At 51.0% G+C, this 15072-nt stretch overlaps 1 protein-coding gene across 1 annotated transcript; it reads left to right on the top strand.

Annotated features, from left to right (window-relative positions):
• The first annotated feature begins 9 nt into the window (after positions 1-9).
• On the top strand, positions 10-13387 carry Lyar (Ly1 antibody reactive). Its single transcript, XM_008833113.3, has 9 exons — positions 10-154; positions 5451-5625; positions 6329-6443; positions 8162-8269; positions 8376-8459; positions 10744-11164; positions 11473-11559; positions 12435-12520; positions 13082-13387. Exons 2-9 carry the CDS (start codon positions 5504-5506, stop codon positions 13214-13216), a joined length of 1158 nt encoding a protein of 385 aa, XP_008831335.1. The 5' UTR covers positions 10-154; positions 5451-5503; the 3' UTR covers positions 13217-13387.
• Positions 13388-15072: the final 1685 nt, after the last annotated feature.

Genomic DNA, 15072 nt, shown 5'->3' with positions numbered 1-15072 from the left:
TTCCGGGGGGCGTGACCTCCGTTGCGCCAGGGCGGCTCGGTGTGAGTTTTGCGCGCGGAGCCTGGAGAGGCCGGCCGTGGCGGCTGCACTGGGCGAACGGGGCTCCACGTGCTGCCCGCGGCCCGTTGGAACCGTTGACGGCGTCGGCTGAGAGGTGAGGACGGCGGCTCGGAGCCAGGGCCGAAGGGAGGGGGCGACGGCGGCCCTGCTTGCCGGCACATGGGCCCCTCGGTCCGATCCGCGCGCCGGGGAGGCGGCGAGTCCCGGGCTCAGGGGGACCATTGCGTCCGGACTTGAAGTCAGAAAGGCCGGCACATTCTGGGATCTGCTCCCCACCTCACTGGGCCTCAGGCTGACAGCCTGTGGGGACGACGCCCCTCTCGGAGTCTCGAGAACTCAGTCCCTAAGGAGGGGCCTTAGGGCTCATGGAGCACCGAGGACCAAGCATCCCATAACAGCGTGCGATTCCGTCTGCACCGCATGGCATGCAGGCCACTTAATCTCTTTGCGCCTGGCTCCACGTCTGGCAAAAAGGAATCATAGAGGACTGGTTGGGAGGACCGATTGGGGGGACTGGTGAAGACTGCAGGGCTAGAAACTTGTTAACCACCCACGCGAGGGCTTGGCGCGAAGTAGTTGCTCAGCAAACGTCAGGGCTCTCTGCAGCACTTGCCTCTGAGAAGGAGGTAAGGCAGTCGAGGACTGTGTGCTTCCAAGCCTCACTTGGACAGAGAAGGGTCACAGCACGGACTTGCTCACACTGTCAGCCCCCCAGTGTCTAGCAAAGTGCCCGATAGATGACGGTTGGTCAAGTGAGGCTGTGCTGTGTAAAACAGCACAGGTAGTGTGGTGCGGAGACCGGGGCTGAGAGGAGGGCATGGCTTAACTTATTTGAACATAGGTGGGGAAAGGTGTTCATGGGCTTCTGCAAGCAAAAGGTACTCTGTGTGTGGACATGCACCCATGGGTAAAGGTTTGGGCATGGTGCTGGAGGCAAGATGTGTGCTTCCTTTCTGCACTGTACCCATGATTTCTGGGAGTCCTGGAAGGGCCTGCATCCAGTCTGGTGGGCTGACCACTTGATTCACAGATGAGAGGACTTGAAGTATAAAGGGGCAGGCCGTGCTTGCTCAGTGGGACTTGGGTTTGAGTTACCAGCCTGACCTTTAAGGTGGGCTGTTTTTAGGATGGACTTAGTGAGTATACATGAGTAGAAGTATGTTAAGCATAGTTCAGTCTGTAAAGTGCTTGTCACACAAGCATAAGGAGCTGAATTCCATCCCCAGAACCCAGGTAAGAAGCAAGGTGTGGTGACGGATCTCGGGGCTCCCTGGCCAGCCAGCGGGACCAGAGCCCTTCAGGTCCCAGTGAGAGAGCCTGTCTTGAAACAAGGTGGATGGCTCCCAAGGAACAATACCCAAGGTTGACCTCCACATGCTTGCGTGCATGTCCATATACGAGAATAGAGTGTTCTTGGGGCTAGAGACATGGCTCAGAGGTTCAGAGTACTGACTGCTCTTGCAGAGGACACAGGTTCAGTTCCCAGCACCCATGTGGTAGCTAATAACTGTCTGTAGCTCCAGTTCCAGGGGGTCCAATGCCCCCCCTTTTTTTTGAGACTGGGTCTCCTTGTTAGTCCTAGTTCGCCTAGAACTCACTATGTAGACCAGGCTGACCTCAAACTCACAGAGATCCACCTGCCTCTGCCTCCTGAGTGCTGGGATTAAAGGCATGCGTCACCACGCCCCGCTCCAGTGCACTCTTCTGACCTCTGCAGGCATTGCACCACATTGGTGCACTTATATACCATGCAGGCAGTACACTCATGCACATAAAAAATAATAAAATGCTTAAAAAAAAAATAGAGTATGCTAGCTGGGTGTCATGGTGCACGCCTTTAGTCCCAGCAGTGGGGAGGCAGAGGCAGGCGGATCCCTGTGAGTTCAAGGCCAGCCTGGTCTACATAGAGAGTTCCAGGACAGCTGGGGCTACAGGGAGACCCTGTCTCAAAAAAGACAAAAAATAAAAGACAAAAAAAAGAGTATTCTTTATAAGAAGAGAATAAATACTGAGAGCAATGAGAAGGAATTTTTGAAGAGAACCTGGTGTGAGAGTTATATTTAAGGAAGCCAGAATCGCTGGGGACTGATAGAGTACCACGGGTGTAGGTGTTGCCAGGCCAGAGAGACCATTCTACAGTTAGGGAAGAAGAATGAGTCTTCCACACAGTGCTTTCTGATAAGATGTTAGACCTGTTTTTCAGATAACAGATTCACAGAAGTTAAGGCATCTTGAGGTTTTTAATGACTTTTTTAAAGCATTGGTAGATGCAGGCTGTAGCTCAGGCCCTTTACCCCTGCATCCAAGCCCAGCCCAGCAAAACATGACTGCCATCTTCCTAAGAGAAGACTCGGGGGGCGGGGGCCGGGGGTGGAGCAGATCCTGTAGCCTCCTGGGCATTGCCTTTCTCACGGACAAGGGTATGTGGTAGAACTAAGGTCCTGTGCTTCGGCGTCATCTTCCTTTCTGGGTTGTGGCATATGCTGACCTCAGCTGATTGGTGAGCTGAGCAGGCAGGTGAAGGCTGGCAGAGGCACACATCTAGGACTGGCCTGCGGGAGAAGGGGCCCAGATGTGTCTACACAGCGTGGCTCTGGCATGCGCTCATTGTTGGACAAGTGAACCCAGTTTGTCAGGCTTGGCAGCAAGAGCCCTTTTGCCAGTCCTTTTCTTTTTAACATGCACATATGTCTAAAGCACATGCAGAATTCCTTTGACTTTATTAGGACCCACTCTGCCTTGGGCACAGGGAAAATAAGGAAAGGAAGGGACAGGACAGGGACTCTGTGTAGTCCAGTCCGGCCTTGTTAAAAACAGCATCTTAGAGCCGGGCGTGGTGGCGCCCGCCTTTAATCCCAGCACTTGGGAGGCAGAGGCAGGTGGATCTTTGTGAGTTTGAGGCCAGCCTGGTCTACACAGTGAGTTCCAGGACAGCTGGAGTTCCAGGACCCTGTCTCAAAAAAACAAAAAACAAACAGAAAAAAACCAACACCATCTTATGCTTAGGGCTAGGTCGGAATGGATCACATCTAAGCCTAGTGTGCATTGTGGGCCGAGGGTCTTAATGCAGCTTTAAGCTCATCACATCAAGAGCACAAAAGCTGAGCGCAGCACAGAAAGCATCATTTGGAGTTTTGTTTGCCTTTTTGAAACAGGGTCTCACCACGTTGCCCAGGCGGGCTTCCGACCTGAAATCCTCCTGCCTCAGCACCCCCACCCCCAAGGACAGGACTTCAGCTGTGCACGGGCATGCCCTTCATATTGTCTGCACTTAGCCCAGGGTTCCCGTTTGCAGCCTGCAGCCTTCACATCTCTTAAGACGTGGACCCCTCCTTGCTCCGCACTTGAGCTGCCTTTGATGGTTCTGAGCCTTGATGTTCTTTGTAGCCCACGAAGAAGTTTTCACCTCATAAGTGAACAGTGCTTTCCCTAGGGACTAGGTTGAGTGTGAGGCATAGTCAAGGTGACTCGGGCTGGGGCTGGGCTGTCCCCTGGGCTCTAAATAAGCTCATTACGAGTCTTATCTCATTAGCCAAGCAAGTGGCCACAGCTGCCATTCATGTCAGTTGTGAAAAGTGCGAGAACGGCAACAAGAGCCTGTCCTCAAATGAGTACATAGGAGACCAAAGGAAGGTGATCGCTCCAGCTGTTTTTGATGGACACGTGGCCCCTTCTAACCCTCTCTGAATTGGTACTTGTACTGTGGCCGATCCACAGGCATCTCTGAGCATCTCTCTTGTTAGCACCACTGGCTTTCTTCAGGTCTTATATTTTGTGTCTAGGTATCCTCCTCAGGCCTCTTAATTCCTGATCTTTTGAGACACTGTCCTGTGGATCTCAAGGTTTGCTGAAGCCTGTCCCTCCCTCTGTCCTTGGTCAGAAAACGGCAGTCCTCGGCTGCAGAGGGTGCAGGCTGTAAGTGAAAGAGCGTTTTCTCTGTTGCCCTCACCGTGAAGATGCTTTCTGACTTCCCAGCAGATAGTTTAGCCCATTGCTGCAGCTGCTCCCTTGTCCACTGTGCATCTACTTCTCGGGAGTCAGCTGACTTTGCTCTTGTTGTTGTATAAACCGGCACCCCAAGACTAGCTGGCAAGTGAGGTGGACTCTTGTTCCAGCCTTTTCCTTCCTTTGGGGGCATCAGAGCTGCTCTTGTTGACGTTTCCTCAACTCCATCTGTGAAAATGTAAATATCACAGAAGGGGGCTGCAGAGACCTGACCAGCTCCTGGGCTCGATTGTCACGTGTCTATAAAAACAAGACAAGACAACTGCACTTATGCAGCCTGACGAAGCCTGGTCAGACATGCTTTCCTCTGGCTCAATGCGCAGCTGTAGCTGCCCGCATACCTTCTGCTAACCAGCCCTGCTCGCCAGCTCAGGAGGAAGACCCAGGCCACTGTAGCCAGGGCCTGTGGTTTGTACCCAGCATATGAGAGGACCTGAGTGCAGCAGTGCCTCACAGAGCAGGAGCCTGCCTCACCTGGAACACCCGGGACCTGCGGACAGGATGGACATTTCCATTCCAGGCAGAAAGGAAAAGCACAGCCCTTCCCTTGCTCAGGCATGACTGCCTCAGTGTGACGTGGTGGAGGCAGTGGTGATTCGTGCATGAAGACTCACTAAGCCAAGCATGGCTGGTGATTAAAACGTCACTGTGGCTCCTATAGCTTTGCAGGGTAGGGTCTGGAGCATCCATGCAGCGTTGGGCATCCGAGTACATGCAGATACGTCCTGCGAGGTGGGTCATGGGGTGGCTGGCAGACCTGGGTTTGGAAGCTCCTGTGATCAGCACTAGCAGTCCTGGACCCAGATGACTCCACTTCTTCCCGTGAAAGCCGTTCATTTGCTCCCTGTCTGCTGACGGGGCTTCCTCATTGTGACCCAGTGGCTCCATCACAGTGCACTGAGGAATCAGTTTTAGTCTCAAAATTTGTCCCTATCATCCCCTCACTTGTCCATGTTGTATTTGCAGTGATCACCTGTGGCGCATACCTACAATCCAGTTACAGTTTGATTGTGTATCTTTTATGGGGTATATAGCTTGAGAGCATTGGAGAAAAACGTATCACACAGCTTTATCTGTACCGTGTCTCCACCAGGCTCAAGTCCTGGTTCTGTTACTCGGGCCTGGGTCAACTTCCTCAGTTTCTGTATCTAAATTGTGAGCCATCCTTCCCTCTCATAGGCTGGTGAGAGCCAAGCACATGAATACTGTAAGCCCCCGAGAATAGTGCTGAGCACCTCCGCTAGCACTGGCCTTTGCCTCAGCGGGAGTTGATGTCCCTGGGCAGTGGAGTTCTGTGGGGATGACGCATCAACAGTTTTTGTGTGGGATTGATCTGTTGGGAGGACTTTGAGCTTACTGTGATAATTATCTTTAATTTTTTTTAGGACCAGAGTTTCAGCCTGTCTTGGATAGAGTATATTTCATCATTTCGCTAAAAATGGTATTTTTTACATGCAATGCATGTGGTGAATCAGTGAAGAAAATACAGGTGGAGAAGCATGTGTCTGTCTGCAGAAGCTGTGAATGTCTTTCATGCATCGACTGTGGGAAAGACTTCTGGTAAGTTCTGGGTAATTCATGTGGATCCACGGTCTTAGGAGTCCTGATCCCACAAAGCATGGGAAAATGGGAAGATGTGGGAAAAGAAGCTAGGAAGTAAACCTTGCGGGTTGGTTAAAAAAATCGGTGTGTTCTTTGTAATGCGCTTTATGAAGCCATGTGACTTTTAAGGGTGTCCTAAAGAGAAGCCTAGAGGGAGGCGATGAGGTCGTTAAAGAATTGGGGCCAGCAGGTTAGCTCGGTGCCTGCCACGTGGCATGACACCTGAGTTTGACCCCCAGCACCCAAGGGGGGAGAACTGACTCCAAGAGGTTGTCCTCCAGCCTCCACATGCACTCACACATGCAGTCAGATGTGCACATGTGCACGCGCGCAAACACACACACACACAAATAATAAATTTAAAGCAGTTCTTTGGGGCTGAGAATAATATGTCCAGTGTCAGAATTCTTGCCTAGTGTCTATGGGGCTCTAGGTTCAATTCCAACACCACCAAAATGTAATGATTCAACTACCTGCCCTGGAGTGAGCAGAGAAAGGCGGGGGGCGGGGGTGTTGCTTGGAAGAAAGGCACGTGTAAATGGGTAAGAATGACACGTGGTGCAGTGCCAGGTGTAGAATACATGGGCACGAGTGATGTGCTGTCGTTGGTGAGCGCCTCCAGCATGGGTGTCAGCCTGTGATGTGACGGGTCCCTCTGCAGGGGCGATGACTACAGACACCATGTGAAGTGCATCAGCGAAGACCAGAAGTACGGGGGCAAGGGCTACGGGGGCAAGACCCACAAGGGTGATGTGAAGCAGCAGGCGTGGATTCAGGTAACACTGCCACATGTCCTGTCGCTCTTCCATACCTGCTTCCTTTGAAGGCACAGTAATAAATGTGCCATCTATGCAGATGAGCCCCAGAGATACCATGGACTGGAAGAGGAGTGTCAGATCTTCATGAAGAGAGTTGTTAGTACGATTGAGGTGCTTTTTACCCTTGACCTATACGTTTTACAGGCTTCTCCCAAAAATATTAGAATTCCTGCTCGCTTTCTTTTGGCTCTAAAACCAAATCAATCCATCTAAGGATCTTTCTCTCCTACTGCTAATTTGGCTCTTACAGCTCCAACCATGTCAGTCTGTCACGTCTGTTACCAGAACTGAGCACAGTAGACACTTTGACAAAGACAAAGAATTGCTATTTAAAATGAAACTGTGCAGAAGCAGTCAGATCCTGGTTTGAGTGAAAAGTCCAGTTTCTAGCACACCACTGACCACCTGCAGGAGGGAAAGAAGGTAGAGATAGGTGGGCAGATGTTACTCCTGTGTAGAAACTGAATTTTCAGATGAGTAGTTCTGCATGCTCCTGGCTTGGCTGGTCTTCCCTTCAGGAAGGACTTGCAGTGTCTACCTGGTACAGGTTGAGAAGCCACAGAAACCTTTGCTTATGAGATCGGCAGGATGGCTGAGTGGTTTAAAGGTGCTTACTGCCAAGCCTGATGATCTAAGTTCAGTCCATAGGGCCTACGGGTTTTAAAGAGAGAACCAACTCCCACAGGTTGCCGTCTGACCTCCACGTAAGAACCTTTAACCCCTGAGCCATCTTGCCAGCCCCTAATACTGTTGTCTGTTATTTGGTGTCACATGTAAGAAAGAAATCACTGCCAATTGGGTGTCTTAACAGTTTCTTCTAAGATGTTATAGTTTTATCTCTCAAGTTTAGGTCTTTGATCTATTTTGAGATAATTTTTTGTATACAGTATAAGAATCGAATTTCGTTTCCATGTGAATATCCACTGTTCCCAGCACTGTTTGCTGAGAAGACAGTCCATTCTTCCATTGACTGGTCCTGACCTCCTTACCAAAAAAACATTCGACTGTATTTGCAAGGACTCACTTGTGCGTTTTCTGTTATTTCCATTGCCCCGTATGGCTGTAGCAGTACCACATGAAGCTTTATAGTGAGTTTTGAAATTAAAAATAAACTATTTTTTTTCAGATTATGTTGGCTATTTGGAGTCCCTCGAGAGTCCATGTGAATTTTAGGGTTGGTTCCCCTTGACCATGCATCACATAACTAGGTTTTGCCAGGGCTTTCAGGTTGATGGTTTAATATTAATTGTCAATTCATGAGCACAAAATGTCTTTCTGTTTAATTCTTTTACCTCTGGTTCTGGTTCTTTGTAATTATCTAAGTTACAAATGGAATTATTCTCTAGTTTCGCGCTTCTTCGTTCTTGTGTAGAAACGCAGCCTGTTCTTAGGAGTTGGTTCTGCCTCCTGCAGCTTTGCTGGGTTAACTGTTCTGTCTTTAGAAGTCTGTTGTTCTCCATGTGGAGGCCATACTTCTTCCAGTAGGCTCTGTGTGCAGGCGATTAGACCTGAGTTTGTCCTTCTGATCAGGAAAGTTTGGGCTTCCTTTTCTTCCCTGCCTGTACTGTTCCTGTGCTGTGCTGACTCTTTGTTGTCAATATCCTGTCGTGCATAGATGCAAATGGATAATCTGAAATTCATGTCATGTTGTTTATTGTCCTTTTTTTTTTTTATAGAAAATTAATGAATTAATAAAGAAACCTAACGTCAGCCCCAAGGTGAGAGAACTTTTACAGCAAATAAGTGGTTTTGACAACATTCCCAGGAAAAAGGCGAAGTTTCAGGTATGGATTTGGTTGGCTTTTCTGAGTCAGGGTATAGCCTATCAGTGACCAACCTGTGCACCTGTCAGAATGGGAAGGTGGGTCTTTCTGTTTTGCGTCCTTGCAGAACTGGATGAAGAACAGCTTGAAAGTGCAGAATGAGTCTGTCCTGGAGCAGGTGTGGAGCATCTTCTCAGAAGCTTCCAGCAGTGTGAGTCAGCGCCACTCTGGGTTTGCCATGTGACTGATGATCGTCGGTAACAAAATGGGATGCCATATGCCTGTATTGGTCAGGATGGCTGTTTCAGAGAGCCTCTCTGCACCTTCATGATTGGCACTCTGAGCTGAGTGTAGTTCAGGGGAGCTCCTGGTGACAGAAGGGGGCATGCCGTTCCAGTGTGGCCTTTGGGACTGACACATGGAGTGATTGGTGTGGAGGAGTGAGAGGAGTGACTGGGACTTTGCTGCCTGACAGACCTGGTTCTGGGTCCTCTGTGGCAGCTGTTAGGGTTCACATGTTACGTGCTGTGGGCAGAGGGGGACAGAGGTGCTCTGCTAGGAAAGCATCGGGGAAGCATCACTCAGGAGGGGCTGGGTGGGAACAAAGCATGGAAGACAAGCTACGGAGCTGTCGTGCGCCTTACATCAGCATCCTTGAGTCCTGCATCCCTCAGCTGTTTGGTGTCGGCGCAAGACCACAGCTGGAGACTTGGTTCAAGCCGAGTAGAAAGAAGGCTGGAGGCTCCAGCACAGGGATGTGTGCTCCAGTTTGGATGTTGAATGGCCCAAGGGCCCATGTGTTGGAGGCTCATTGCTGGCCTCTGGCACAACTGGAAGCTGGTGGGACCTTTAGGAAACAGGGACTAGTGGGAGGACATTGGGCCTTTGGGGTCATGCCTTTAAGGGGGGACCCGGGCCCCAGCCCCTTCTGTTGTTCTCCTTGCTTCCTTGTTCTTGAGATGACCAGTTTGCTTTGCCACACACTCCTGTCATGTGCCACCTTGCCTGAGGCCCAGAGTGTTTCAGTCTTGGGACCTCTAGACTCGTCATCCAAGACGAGCCTTCTCTAAGCTAGCAGCCTTGAGCATTCCTTACAGCAGTGGGAGCTGACTGACACATTCTAATAAGGCCAGAGGACACATGAGCAAGGTAGAGCTGAAGTCCTTGTCTCCTGGCTCTTTGTGGATTTACACCAGGTGTCTTTTCCCCAAAAGCTCCCTCACCCCGGTATCTCGGAACTAGAGTTTAGTTGCGCTCCTTCCCCTCGCTGCCCTCCAGACACTGAGAGCCGAGGGCTGAGCTCTTGCACAAGTGAAGGCATTGCAGAGAAGACTAGGTAACTTGTCGTCATCTTTCCTGTGGCAAATGGAGCGGGACTTGTAGCCAGTCTTGCAGGTGCCACAGCCCAGGACACCAGACCTTCAGTTTCGACAGCAGAGGCTCGGGGCTCACCATCTAGTTTGGTGCATTGGTTCCCACCCACCCTGTAAGAAGTTGCTACAGTGGAGAGAACAGCAGGAGTGGTGGTGGGAGTGGGGCTGTGGCCTTCTCATAGCGAGCACAGTCGGCAGGAAGTCTCTTAAACCAGTGCATGTCATTCCCTGGTTTGATTTGGTTTTGTCTTAGTCTGTTTACTGTGGCTATAACAGTCTCTGAGTCTGGCCATTTCATAAAGAAAAGCTTAGTTGGCTCAAATTTGGATGCTGGAAGTCTAAGATCAGACAGTCCATTCAGCCTCTGGTAAGCACAGTAGACATGATGGGGCTAGTTTTGGAAATGAGGCAGGAAGCAATCAGGCTCAGCTGGGCACTTGGCCACACCAAGGTCTCCAGGACTGGGGACTGAGTTATAACTCACTGAGGGCCACACCCCCAGTGACCTAACCTCCTGATTTTGAAGGTTCTGCCCCTTGCAAGACACCACATGGGGAGCCAGGCTGCATCAGCATCCCTGTGACCATTGCTCCAACCCCAGCAGTACCATTCTCCATACTGGTGGTTGTCCCTGACTGCCTTCTGGGGTGGCCATCCCCTCTGGAAAAGGTGACGGTGCCTTAGTCTAGAATGCCATCATTTCTAAACCACATGCTCAGTATCTGATGTTCAAAGCACAGAACACTCCTGGTGTCTACATTGGCTCTACGCCACAGTTTTGAAGAAATGGTTTCAGAGTGACCTGGGTAGCTCAAGGCAGAACTGGACCTTGACTGGATGTGCAGTCACACACCTTGATTTCCCCCAGACCTGGCGACTCTTTTTTCATCTAGATGAAAGGTGAATGATGAGCCAGAATCACATGGCTTTATCCCTTGTCATCCAGTGTCATGAGAGTCATCTGTTCCATGAACAGGGCTGAGGGCTAGGGGGTGTGGTTTTCTCCTCATTTTGCTCATTTTGTATGTGTTTTTGATGGATTTTCTCTGTGGGGTATCACAGTCATGAACTACGTGAAATAGGCCATGGCTAGACCAAATATTTCTTCTTTTGCTTGATAAGGAGCCAGCCAGTAAGGAACAAGATCAGCAGCCACCAAGCCAGGTGGCCAAGCCCCATGCAGAAATCCCTGCTAAGGTTCCGTCCTCAAAAACCAACGGCACCACAGAAGAGCACACAGAGGCGAAGAATAAAAGAGAAAGGAAGGAGGGGCGGCAGAGGAGCAGGAGGGAGAAGAAGGAGCTGAAGTTGGAGGGCCAGAAGCCGAGCAAGCACAGAAAGGGGCTGGAGGCCCAGCTGGTGGCTGACGGGGAAGAAGCCCCCAAGGCCAATGGCTCAGCAGGGAAGAAGGGCAAGAAGAAGAGGGTCCAGGACCAGCAGGCCCCAGAAGAGGGAGCAGACAGAAGCGGGGGCCCCAGGCACAGTGCTGACGAGGCCCAGGCAAAGACAGCTACGGGAAAGAGAAAGCGGAAGCACTCAGAAGGTGTGTGGCCCCTTGTGGGCTGGGTTCCAAGACTGGGCAGGCCATGTGCTTACGTAGAGAGATCTCTTCACATTTTGGACCAAATGGGAAAAACTGAAGCTTTGGAGGTCCAGAGGACCTTGCCTCTCAACCCTCTGTTGCTCATCATCCGTATGTGTGATGATGGATCCCGAGGGGTGAGGATCTGGAGAAGAAAGTGATCCTCTGGGTGCTCAGCCAGGTCAGGCCTTTGTGAGGGCAGCGCCTACCTCGACTGTCACAAAGTGACAGACTTCCTTGCTCTTCTAATCTGGAATCTTTCCCAACAGTTGAGTCAGATTGCAAGAAGAAAAAGGTGGTGCTGCCTGGACATCCTGAGGAAGGAGAGCCCAGAGACCACGAGGCTCCTGCAAAAGGTAGCGCTGTCTTTGTATTAAAGCACTACCGGGTGTGGTGGCACACACCTTTAATTCCAGCACTCGGGAGGCAGAGGCAGGCGGACCTTTGTGAGTTCAAGGCCAGCCTGGTCTACATAGTGAGCTCCTGGACAGCTGGGGCTACAGGGACACCTGTCTCAAAAAGACCCAAAACAAAACAAAGCAGTGGTTTCAGAGACTAGCGCACAGTCACTAGGCCCTGTTGCTTTGGGGCCTGTGGTGTCAGAACACCATGGTAGGGAGTGTGTGTGGAGCCTGGCTGCTCACATAACCAAGAAAGGGAAAAGAAGACACTGGGTCCCACTAACCCCTCTGAGGTCACACTCCTATGACCCGAGGACATACTAGTGCCTTACCTCTTAAAGGTTCCTCTGCTTTCAGCCACACCAGGCTCAACCTTTAGGGAACCCTCCAGAACCAAGCCATAATAATAGATTGGCCATGATCTTGGCAGTGAACCTACTGTGACTTTCCAAGGCTCGTTCTGCCTCACCCTCCCCTGCCATGTGGCCTCTTGGTATCCACCAGCATGGACAACAGTCCAGATTCTCCTTGTCTGTCTCTGACATCATCTCTGCCACGGCCTGTGGAGGGCAGAGTTCTAGCCCCTCTGTACCTCTGCCTGTAGTGGGTGCTGGTAGGGCTGTCTCCTCACTGAGCACAAGTGCTCTGGAGGGCAGTGGGTGCATGGGGCCCTGTGGGTGGGCGGGTGAAGGACTGTCAGCATGGCGCTTCCATGGCTTGTTGAGGTTGGCTCCTTTCCTGGGAATGGCTGTGCCAAAGTTGCTCCTTTGCCTTTGGGTGGCAACAGAAGACAAAACCAGGCATCTCAGGCATTGCGTTTTACATCGCAGGGAAGTTCAACTGGAAGGGAACGATCAAAGCAGTTCTGAAGCAGGCTCCAGACAACGAGATACCAATCAAAAGGCTAAAGAGAAAGGTACTTTGTGTCAAAAATGAGGCCTGGAATGGCTTGGGGGTGATTTTTAAATGTATACTTGTGCTGTTTAACTTAAAACACACAAGGGGTGGGGAGCCTTTCAGAGTTCCTCCAGTGCTCCTCCGTTAGGGTGTGGATTGGAACGCATCATCCTGCAGCCTCAACAGGGGTGACTTTAGATTCTAGACCTAAACACTGCACTGTCCACCTTTTATTATCTCGGGAATGAAAATTCTAGATGCTTTGCTCTTGTCCCACCGTGTGGGTCCTGGGATCAAACTGCAGTCCTCAGGCTTGCACCGAGCTATCTCGCTGGCCCTTTTTATTTCTGATACAGCTCTGACCTGCAGAGCTCCCATGTGGCCAGCCCAGCCGCTGGTTCTTCACAGGCAGTGCACACCTGTGTGAGCAGCCCCGGGGTATCTTTCACCTTGTAGCATCAGCCCACAACTGGGCCTTGGTTGCATTTCACCTCATCTCTACGAAAGAACTTGTAAAGGTAAATGGTATAGGGCAGATCCCACCATGACTTGCCCTCAGCCTCTGTTTCTCTTTGCAAAGGTTCTCAGTCAGTATCACGCGGTGACAAGTGACCATCACAAGTCTGAGGAGGAGCTCCTGGCCATCTTCCACAAGAAAATCAGCAGGAACCCCACCTTTAAGGTGCTCAAGGACAAAGTGAAGCTTTTGAAGTGAGGCCACCTCACATGCCCACTCCATCGACACCTTCCCTCCCTGCTGTTTGTAAAATGCCATGAATCATAACAGCCCGATCTTGCTTTCTAAAGCTGTATTTTTAAGTTAAGGGAAAAAAAAATATTTTTGTTAGAACTTTTATGAAAAAATATATTCTTTTCAAATTCTAAATCTATGGCTACAAATTATTATACTTTTATAAAAATTCCGAGGAAAACTTGAAAATGTACCACAGTGACAAAATTCCTTCTTTGATCAGGTTGAGAAGTACTCTTAGACAGCACTTTTAGTATTAGGACCCCATCCCAAATGGCTGTGACAACGAGCTGATCCTTTTTAGCCAGAAGTGACACCAGAGGAGGTGACTTGGACAGTCGGCCCAGGCACTGCTCTCCTTTCAGACATCCTGTCAGCATAACACCAAACGAGCCTGGCTGCCGGGAGAGGTGGGGAAGGGGAAGGGAGGGGATGGAGGCAGGAGGCTGAGTCCAATGTTCAGCGGCTGCTGCCCCAGCGCTGGTCAGATCACAAAGCTCAGCACCAGTATTCAATACCTGGGGAGAGGGTGCTAGAGGAGGCCTGTGCCCAAATCTTTTAGAACTACCCTTTGGTAGTATCCTTGGTAACTCATCCTAGGGGTGGAAGCCAGATGGAGACAGGACAAGTAACACGGGGATGGTGTGTTGCCAGGGAGAGGGCAAGGACTTGACCCTGTGTGGGCTTCCGCTTAGCTGCTGGGCTCACCGTGGGGATGGATCATGTGGCTCTGTCCTTCCTGGCTTGGTCCCTTCCCTGTCACCCTTGCTGGACCTTACTTCCCTCATCTGGACGATGGGAATGGAAAGGTCCCCCTAGGTTTGGAATGAATGAGGTAAGTTAGTACCCTATGGCAGACCTACAGCCCACTTGGCTGCTGCTGGTGTTTCCCTGTTGAGCTGGGAAAATCCTTAGACCTTCCAGAAAGCAAAGGGGAAGGTGGACACTGGCCCAGTTCACATCCCAGTGATAGTAGGAGCCAAATGCAGCTATGGTGCCACAGCCTGTGGGACATATCCTCCACCACTCGGAGAAGTGCACCCTGCTGTCTGCACGTGGTGGGCGGAGGAAGTAGCCCATAGAAATGTATGGACACCACAGTGCTTGGGAGCATTCTCAGTCCTGTCACCGGTCTGTTGCACTGTGACCCCTTCAAGGTAGATTTGGTCAAATGGGACAGAATTAAGCCATGTGATCCAGCCCTTTTCTCATCTTCAACCATTCCTCAGGCTCTCTGGAGTCAGGACTTACAGGCAGAGCAGCTCTCACAAGAGGCAGGAGGATGTGGACTCAGTTCCCTTGGAGAAGCAAGGCTGGCCATGTTGATTCTGGTGTGTGGCATCATGGCCATTGTCTCTGCTGGACACCACAGCTGGAAGGGCTGGCGGTGCAGGCACCCTGGGAACCTGGCTGCACGGTGAGTCCCCAGGTCAGCCTTGTAGGCTGTCCATTCCAGGTTTGGCAAGGGGGACTGCCTGCCTGCCTTGGACTCTTAAACATACATGACCATGAGGTTCCAGGACCCTTGAACAGTGAGTACTTCCTGTGAGGGCTCCAGCTCCGTTGTTTCCAAGATGATTTTATGTGTATGCCTGTGTTGCCTGCATGTATGTGCGTGCACCCATGTCATTGCAATGCCCGGGGAGGACAGAAGAGGCTGTCGGTCCCCAAGAGATGAAGATGTGTGGCTGTTGCATGCTGGGATATCTTTTGTGTTGGGCACGGGCCACTAGGAATTCTGGTGATCATCAGGCTCTGAAAGGTGAGTGTGGGAGCCAGAGGGCCAGGCCGCCCTCCCTCTGCAGTCGGGCCACAACAGC

The sequence above is a fragment of the Nannospalax galili genome, unplaced genomic scaffold (genome assembly GCF_000622305.1).
Source record: "Nannospalax galili isolate Female #2095 unplaced genomic scaffold, S.galili_v1.0 scaffold1076, whole genome shotgun sequence".
NCBI classification, from domain to species: Eukaryota; Metazoa; Chordata; class Mammalia; order Rodentia; family Spalacidae; genus Nannospalax; species Nannospalax galili.
Note: the sequence above shows the minus strand (reverse complement) of the source record. Positions and strands in the feature narration are given on the sequence as shown.

Excerpts from the sequence above, each read along its gene's own strand:
- Lyar (XM_008833113.3), top strand. The coding sequence starts at position 5,504 with ATGGTATTTTTTACATGCAATGCATGTGGTGAATCAGTGAAGAAAATA. Across the intron at positions 5,626-6,328 it reads GACTGTGGGAAAGACTTCTG|GGGCGATGACTACAGACACC; the intron begins GTAAGTTCTGGG and ends GTCCCTCTGCAG. Across the intron at positions 12,521-13,081 it reads TCAAAAGGCTAAAGAGAAAG|GTTCTCAGTCAGTATCACGC; the intron begins GTACTTTGTGTC and ends CTCTTTGCAAAG.